Source organism: Mangifera indica, chromosome 2, assembly GCF_011075055.1.
Source record: "Mangifera indica cultivar Alphonso chromosome 2, CATAS_Mindica_2.1, whole genome shotgun sequence".
NCBI classification, from domain to species: Eukaryota; Viridiplantae; Streptophyta; class Magnoliopsida; order Sapindales; family Anacardiaceae; genus Mangifera; species Mangifera indica.
In genome coordinates, this window is record NC_058138.1 from 9503503 (window position 1) to 9513633 (window position 10131).

Consider the following 10131-nt stretch of genomic DNA (forward strand, 5'->3'; position numbering starts at 1 on the left):
GTATGTTGAATAGGTAAGGAATAAATGGGCTCAAGTTGCCTTTAGGCTCCAATTTCTCCTCTCCCTTCATTCCTCATTTCATTTCTGATTTCTTCTATGACCTCCTCACAAATCTCACTTCTAATCTTATCTCGAATGGCATCTCTAGCTATATTTTCAGGTGTAGGTCTATCTTGACTCTCGGTCAACACCTGACGGACTATATCTCTGATTTTTGCTAGCCCAAATCTTGAATCACCTGATGGGGTAGGGTTATACAGTTCTCCTGTCTCTCTCTGAATACCCCTTCTACGACCCTGTTTTCGTCTTGTGGTACTCTTCATCTATTAACTGCATAAGTGTAACTATATAAGGATTTTATCATTCTATTATTTGAATGTAGGCAAAGAAAACAACTTACTGCAGTCAAATCTCGGGAGCTGATCTATGAGACATGAGGGGCACCTGTGTAATACCAGAATGCAAAACTATATATAAATATTATATTATATTATATTACAACATATTCTATTATATCCATCTTTAAGCACCCAAAATCGCGCTCTGATACCAAAAATGTAACCTCTCCTAACCAATAGGTGTGTTATAGAAAAATAGCAAGAGTTCTCCTATTTTAGAGGGCCCAGGGAATATTTTTTTCTTTTTAATTATGCCCTATAACACTCCCAATTAACAATTCACACAAACCAATCCTACAAACCGATTGAATTTTCATCAACTTAATCACAATTAATAAAACAAGTACATAATAATAACCATCATAAAAATTATCACCCACAGAAACTTTATAATCAATTTTCATAACTAGTCATATATATATACATGTATAGATATAACTATACACAATCACATATATACGTATAGCAAACAAAATATATACATATCCACCAATATCTACATCAAGTATATATATATATATATATATATATATATATATATATATATATATATATATATATATATACATATATTCACATATACATCAAAACATATAAATCAACAAAATTATGGTGCCTTCCTCCCTCAACCTTATGTCTCACTAGTGCTCCCTAGGAACCTTTGCTGCAACTCTTTACTTGTAAAATATTAAATTAAACGGAGTGAAGGACCATGGCTTAGTAAGAAGATCATACTTAATACTCAAAGTATTTCATACCAGTACTAATCTCTTCCATACTCAGCGTGTCTGGGCTATTCATATATCAAATAATTGACACGGAACACGCATTAAACACATATCAAAATTCTCTTCTTTCACCCATTTATTCATTTTCTTACTATACAAATATGATTCACTCGTTATGATTTATGCATGTATGAGTGTCATGACTTTTTTATTTTCTGATCGTACATCTTTCTCGACTATTTATCAGCCATATAGGCTTGCATATATGATTCCAATGCAAATGACTTTCATAAAATATTTACTAATTTTTTCTCTCTTTCTTTTTTTCAAATATTTTCATTAACCGATTTAGACTACATATGACAGTACTTGCAGTCACCATACAAGGTATAATTCTCCCTTACACGCATATTTCACTATTTTTTCTTTGTTGTCCACACAGTACAACTGATATTTTTCTTTGCTGTCCACACAGTACAACCGTTATCTTTCTTTGCTGTCCACACAGTACAGCTCGCGTGTAAGAAATTTTAAGCATGTTTTCTACTTTCCTGTATCATATGAGTCATTATAAAACCAAAAGCACTTGTTTTCTATTTTTCGAAAACATGCATAACTTAGAAAATGTTTTTTCCTCTTTCTTTATTTTTTCTGAAATCATGCATATGCTATGATTCCTCATGTATGCATGTATAACCATAATATGAAATATGTCCATTCATTATTTTCCCTTATTTTTTTCATTCCTTATCAAACATTATATTATTTTCTCATGCATATATATATATATATATATATATATATATATATATATATATATATATATATATCTCATGCATCAAATTAATTTCAAATATACAATATAGGCTTAATATAAGGGTTTTTCCACATATCATGCACATAATTAAGTAAAAATTAACCTACATCACATAAAATGACACTTTTGCCCTTATGGATAAAATCACATGCTTACCCTTAATGCAAATTCTTTCATCAATTCATCATTTCTCATATATTCAACACACAAAATCCATTGAGCGAACCCTAGGAATATGAAATGTCTAAAATACCCTTATGGCCAAAAATTACATCATGAATCCTAATGAATTTCTTTATCCTTTTAAGCATAAATCATCTTAATTCTAATACCTTGCACACTTATATAAGTAAAGTTTATTTAAATAACTTAACTCAAATTACTTCAAGTATGTAAAATATGAAATTCTTACATTTTCTTTGCTAATTAGGTGATTTAAGCTTATCCTCCTTCTTTTCTTCTTCCTAGCAACCTTAATCAGCCAAAAATATAATCATCCATCATAACCCTAAACTTGACATCTCTTAAAAATTAAACTTTTTACCTTAAAACTTACCAGAATTGATAGATCTACATTTTTTATAACTGGAGGCTCTGGAAATTAGGTGGTTTAGCTAGGTTTTTTGATGAATTTTGCTTGAAGGAAAAATTTTAGCTAAATTATGCAGACTCTTGGCTAAGGAAGAAGAAAATAAATAGTTGACGGGTTTTATAAGCCTTTTAGACCAATTTGCCCTTAACCTTTTCCACAAATGACTATTTTATCCTTAGCCAATTACCAAAAACCCTTAGCACCACCATATAATTTCAAGTGTGCGATTCAATTTTTATTCCCACTTTGTCTCTTAAATCCTTCTAAAATGACCATTTTACCCTCTTTAAAAATTATTGCTCATTTAGTAGTTTTCTATAATTCTTTTGTAATTTCTTTAAACAACAAGTTATAAAATCAACTTTAGGGGTAATTTTGGAAGTAGAGTTCACTGGCATACCTGAATTCGGGTGTTACAGATATTCTTCAAATAGTTCTGATTCATGAGGCTGAAGCCCAAAACAAAGCCCAAAGTGAGGATGAAAAGGCTTTAGAAGAATCTTTTGGAAACTTCATGGACTTGATAAACCGAACCAATTCTATTTAAGCCCAAGAAGGAAGGAGATTTTATCAACTTACAGATGATCAACACATGGATGCAAAATGTGTGCCAAAGATGTAGATAGTAAATGGAGGATTGAGATGTTGCCAACAATTTAGGATCAACGATTTAGATATTGCCAACACTCTTTTTCACTTGGATAAAATAATTAGATATTATTAGATACTTTATACTTTTGTAAAACACATGGGAGACAGATGAACCCTAGTGTTGTATGTCGTATGTGTTAGCTAGTCAACCAAATATATCTTTTTACTATTTTCTTTTTTACTTTTGTTAAAGCCAAAATTATTAAGTCATGCGGATTTAAAATCAACTGAAACCCAAACCCTTACTCTCTTCTATAAAAACCGAGAGGATGTAATATAATTTTCAAGAGTTTAAAATTTAAGGAAATTCTTCTAATTTTTTTCTTCTCTCAAGGATTCTTTTTACTTGTTTTGAGAAGTAAATACAATGTATACTTAAATCTCTTCCAATTATATTATGTTCATGTATTTAATAATATAATTGTTAATTTTTCATGATATATGTACATGATATAAATGAATGAAAAATGAAAATTTATCCTTGATTTTGATTGTTGAACTTATGTTAGGCTAACACCACTTTTAGGTGAATTGAAATTTTCACGACCAATGTAATTCCACGAATGCCTTATGTGACCATTAATTTTAACGCATACAATAACCACCTTTATGTAGGAAATTATATGCATCAAATTGAAGAATGTCTCTTTTACCGAATGTGAAAATTTTGCAAGCTTCAATTAATGCACTGCTTTAATGATTAAACATTCTACAACTTACAATAATTTATATTGAGACTAAATAATATTGCCAAAATAAAGATTTCATGAGATACAATACTAAATCATCTCTGACAATCTTAATTAAGCATTTCAACAAATTCGTATTAGACAATAATCAAAATACCTTTAAAATCGTATAAACCACATTTATAAGGTTCCTTAGTACATCATCATTATAAAACCTTTGGGCAAAAGAAATGACATGCTATTAGATCCCAAACACAAGGTTACATACCCATATGAAGATCTTCAAAACATATGATTTTTGAAAGAAATATCACCTTTGGGTAGATAAAACTTTCTTAGCCATTATTCCTCCTTTATTTAATAGGAAAGCACATGTCAATCAAATAACCTAACCACCTTTGGGTGTATTGAGTTCCCCACAACCAATGCATTTCCAAAATTAACCTTATGCATCAAAAATGAATAATGTATCATTACCTAATGGAAAATTTTGTAAGTATCAATAATGTACTACTTTGGTGATTAACATCATGAAAACTCACAAAATATTCCAATGATACTAAATATTATTGTCTTAATTAAGATTTCATGAGACATGATATCATATTATCTTTAACAGTCTTCTTTAAATTGTTACATCTAATCTAGTAAACAATAATTTTGACCTCATGTGGTAACTTAACTACACACGATAAAATTGATACTTAAATTTATCAATCCTAATGATAGGAGAGTACTTTATGTCACAACATTTATCTAAAATTCAATTCACCTTCAAATTGAGACTTACAAGTGTCTCATATACCTTTATATGTCACCCTAAGCCATTCACGTGCTTCCATAAGTCCTTAATGGATGTTAGGGATTATTGTTTGCCTTTCACGAGTTCTAATACGCATCCTAAAACCTTCAATGTTTGTTTGCTTACTGTCACATCTCTTTATTGTGTTTTATGCATTACCTCATAACATTATAAATGGCTTATGAACTCATGTGCACTTTCTAAATACCTTTACACAATAATGTGTGTCTAAACTAGCCTTTATGCCCTCTCATAAGATATTCACACACATTAAAATGTTCAAGTGATCTTATATGCATGCACACACACCTACTAGGAATTGCTTACCTTTCAACGAAAAAATGAAAGGTAAGCAATTGGTAATCATAGAAAATGAAGAAGCTCCACAACATGTCATCGACATCTAATTTGATGTCTCCAACTTTGAATTTCGTTGAAAAAAGCCAGACATATTCTATCGCCAATTACAATTTTTCTACCTAGTTACACTACCCATTGGTTGTACTAGTCGACAAAGATAGGGCATGAGCACATGGCTCATGTTGGTTGTAGCTCAAACGCCTTTAATCTTGTTGAAATTCATGAAAACAATTAACATGATATTTTCAACGATGACTATTCAAGGTTGAATCAAGCTAAAAATTCAAGTTTATAACGAAATTAGATTCAACCAAAACGGAATTTCAATCTGTAATTTGACTAATTTCAAATTATTGACACTTAATTTTGATGTTTGATTTATGAATTGAAAACCCTAATTTCAATTTCAAAGTCTAATTGAAATAAACCCTAATTAGATTTCAATCCCAAATTTCAACCTAATTTTGATTTCCATATTCAAATTTTATAACCTAATCCATATTGCTTTGATACCATATGTAAGATTTAATACACATGAATAACATAAAGTCACACAATCCTAGTTCTCAGGATTTACACATAGGTTACACAATATTGAATTAAATTTAGAGTTATAAGAATATTTGGATCGTCATGTAATTTAAATCTATAAAGTTGCTAAGATTGTATGTCATACCTGTCAAGATAACCTCTCAAAGTGATTTAGTCTTTTACTCTAGAAATCTCCCCAAATGATAACTTTTAATGAGGTGAGCTATACTACAATTATTGCATTAGATTTTGAAGCAAAAACTTAATTAATTTATAGTAGGTTAATTAACCCTCCATCAAAGTCTAATAAACTTCAAGACTTACACTTATGTTATCCACGTCGATCATAACCTCTAAGTGTATTGGACTTATTTTTATTGATCACTTAAATCTATTTGTAAACTGACATTAGACTATTCAATTGTCTAGTTTTATTAAATCAAAATCATAATTAATATTAGCCCACATAAAAAAATTTCCAACATTCTCCTGTCAACTATTGAAGAAAATAGAAGAATTGCAAAAACCTAGATGATCCACATGGAGATAGAATGACTAGACATTTAAATTAATCAATGTCCATACTTCACAATGTGATCGAACATATTGGTTGAAACAGAAGAAGAATGCTCATGAAACAATCCTATACTTACCTATGCTTAATTATATGAATAATTCAATTAAAAAGAAACTAAAGAAACATCAATTTATAACAAAGTTTTGATCTTTGTAAAGACCATTCCAACGTAAAGATAATGCAAATCAATAGTGTTGACCTAGAAAGGATTATTTCAATCATGAACTCTGTTAACTTGACTAAATAAAAGTTTCTGTTGGACTTATGAAACAAGGTGCAAATCAATAACAATAATTTTTCTTTAATCATCATTCATGAGTCGTTGCCAGCATCAACTTCATCCCGAGTCAGCTTCATGTATGAGATTGTGATCCTATATAAAAATGAGAATAACATAAGCAAATTAAGATGAAAAATTTTAAAATATAATATATATGAAATAGAAGTTAGTTGTTGATGGAAAACATTACAAAACAATAAAAAACCTGTGTTCTTTACAATGTGCTTCTCAACCTTGGGAAATGAACCGGGCGTCGTAGCTAATTGAGTAGCTCTAGAAGTATATGTCCAAGCTCGTAATGAACGAAAGTCTAAGAACATGCACAATATAAATGAAACAAATGCAACCGATGCAGGAAATATAAATGTGCTATTCCTCAGGGACTTGTAAGAAACTAACTTCAGTAGGCGCTCCAACAGTCGAAAATTAGTCTAGCCTCTGTCAGATTTCAAGAAGCCGCCAGCAGCTAAATGCATGGGCTAAAAAATCTCTGTGGCATTTTTTAACCATATTGTGCAATGCCATAAGCCAGTGTTCCCCTTCAACATTTTTACCCCACTACACAGACATATGACCAACTGTACAAAATCACCTGTCGGCAGGAATCCAAATTTAGGATCATGCCATTGCTCCCCTACAATTTTATTTACCCTCACTACTTTTCTAGTCATACATAGGAGGTAGTCAATTCTGATGGGTAATGAAGAACTTTAAACAGTAATGACAAAGAAGATGCATATTCTCAACTATACCCAAGAATTCAACAATGCTAGCAACCCGACTAGCTGCTTGGACCGGGTTTTACTCAGATCGGCCCCTTGACTGGACAGGTTAATAAAACATTGGTTAAGTACTCTTAACATAAATTTGAGATACCACCACATTACACAATTTTTATTTTAGAACAGTTTATTTAATTTGACATTAAGTATGAAATGAATAATTCTTTTATTTTAAAATTGCTAATGGATAAAACTATTATTCCTAAGAATTCTAATAAGTTTTTCTAACGCACATATAGAAAGAAATTCCTTACCTTTCATTCTTTCGTTGATTCTATCTCGAAAGATTCACTAATCTAGTAATTGCTTAATGTTTATTTATGAAAATGTTATATTCTGATCTAAAGAAAATATTTAAAAAATCTTGGGACGACTATCTGCGCATAACAAACAATCACAAAAGACATTCCTCTGTCTAATATATTGATTCTCGTACCCATTTTACCTGTCTTCCAAATTGCCACATTGTATAATGGAAAACTGGTTCGTCATTCTAGCCTTAATCTCCTTCCCTGCTCTGCTCATCAAATTTATATACAACACAAAAAAGCTCTCCCCAAACCCTCCACCAGGGCCCCTTTCCTTCCCCATTTTCGGCAACTTACTGTTGCCCTGCAAAGTTGCCAAATTGGAGCCCATTCTCCTCAAACTCCACGCTAAATTTGGTCGAATTTTAACTCTTCACTTTGGTTGTACGCCTTCCATCTTCATCGCTGACCGCACTCTTGCCCACCAAGCCTTAATTCAAAATGGAACGATATTTGCTGACAGGCCACCGGGCCCTGACGGTAGATACAAAAATACTATTAGCTCCGCCGCTTACAGCCCTACGTGGCGACTTCTTCGGCGAAACCTCACTTCACAGATTCTGAATTCATCACAAGTGAAATCCTATTCACATATACGCAAGAGGGTGTTGCGTAATTTACTAGAATGTATGAAATCTCAGTCTAGCTCATGCGATTCGGTGCCGGCGATTGAGTACTTTCAATACTCCATGTTTAGCTTGTTAGTCCTCATGTGTTTCGGGGACAATATTGAAGAGAAACAAATCAAGGAAATAAAAGGCGCCCACGATCGTTTGATGTTGAGTGTTGGTCGAGTCAATACACTGAATATGTGGCCGAGAGTGACAAGGATTTTTTTTCGGAAACAGTGGAAGGAGCTATTTGTGGTAAGGCAGCAATACAAAGATTCTATGATCCCTTTGATAAGAGAGCGAGAGAAAGTAAAGGAAAACAATTTGAGAAAAGATAAATATGTTTTATGTTATGTTGATACATTTTCAGGCCTCCGAATCCCGGAGGATAACAGGAAGCTTACTGAAGATGAAATGGTGGATCTATGCTTTGAGTTTCTGAATGGGGGTACTGATACAACGTCGGCAGCATGGGAGTGGATTATGGCAAATTTGGTGAAGTATCCACATATCCAAGAGAAACTATACATGGAGATTAAAGGAGTGGTGAGAGATCGACAGGGGATTTTGAAAGTTGAAAATTTACAGAAGATGTCGTATTTGAAAGCAGTAATACTAGAAGGTTTAAGGCGACACCCTCCAAGCCATTTTTCATTGCCTCATGCAGTAACAGAAGATGTGATTTTAGGTGGGTTTTTAGTGCCAAAGAATGCCACTGTTAATTTCTTCATAGCAGAGATTGGATGGGATCCTGAAGCCTGGGAAGATCCAATGGCGTTTAAGCCGGAGAGGTTTTTGAGCAGTCATATGAATAATAGAGAGGAAATATTGTTAAATGCAAAAGAAGGGAGTATAGAGATGAAGATGATGCCATTTGGGGCAGGGAGAAGAATATGTCCCGGGTATGCATTGGCAATACTTCATTTGGAGTACTTCGTGGGGAATATGGTTTGGCATTTTGAGTGGAAAGGCGTTGGTGGAAATGAGATTGATATGGAAGAGAAGCAAGAGGTTTTAACTGTTAAGAAGAATCCATTGAAGGTTCTTTTATGTCCCAGAATAAAATTTAATTAATTAAGTCCCTCTTTTCGTTTGGTAATTTCTTTACAACAGTGTGTATGTTTTCACATTAAGATAAAGTTTTATATATTGAACTTATTATATCCATGGCTACCATGCCTGATGGTTTAATTTGCCAGGCAAAAGTCAGATGCATGTATTTTGTCTTTTATATATTCTTACTTTACAAAGGTTCTTAATGATATATTCAGATTTAAATTAGATAAGAGACGACATCACATAATTTCCTATTTAGGAATTGATAAAGTTTCAGCCCTTGAGATTATAAAAGAGAGAAAATAAAAAAAAAATTGTAATATCCAAGAAACTAGCTCAAATAATATGAAAATGTTCACTGCATAATAAGCTTTTCAGTTTATATAATATTCATGATTTGAGATTGAAATATCCTAATCCCTCGAAAGCGTTACAAAGTAACTAATATAATTATAATTACTTGGTAGACATATATAATTCCGACAACATTTTATATTATCATTTAAAAGAAAAAATGCCTGATATTCTTATCAATCGTCTAAGTAGTACAATGATCATATAATTAAAAGATAAAATTCTTGAGGAAGTCGCACCACACCTTTGTCTAATTAGCCTAATAATAACGATAAAATAAATCAAAGAAATTTGGGGTACACCATGCATGGGCCATGGCTTCTTGAACTCATCGCCTTCCAACTAAATTCTGTAATATCAAAGCTATATATATAGCAATAGCCGAAACGACAGTTTACCCCCTTGTTGTCTCCCCCTTTCAAGACTAAATTTGTTCTCCTATACCTTTTTTTTTTGGGTAAGTCTATATATATATTTTTTTTCCAGATAAAAATAGGGAACTAGATAAATTTATTAACATACGTTTAAAAAAAATTAATAAGAAAAAAAATAGCTAAAAGTAGATTTTCTATCCTTACAAACTTTTAATTATAAA

At 31.9% G+C, this 10131-nt stretch overlaps 1 protein-coding gene across 1 annotated transcript in view; it reads left to right on the forward strand.

Moving 5' to 3' along the window:
- LOC123208528 (cytochrome P450 89A2-like) overlaps positions 1 to 9200 on the forward strand; it is a 46175-nt gene extending 36975 nt beyond the window's left edge. Inside the window, exon 2 of the mRNA XM_044626061.1 lies at positions 7705 to 9200. Within this exon, the coding sequence (XP_044481996.1) occupies positions 7705 to 9200 (1496 nt within the window). The remainder of the gene's footprint in view (positions 1 to 7704) is intronic.
- The last annotated feature ends 931 nt before the right edge of the window (positions 9201 to 10131 follow it).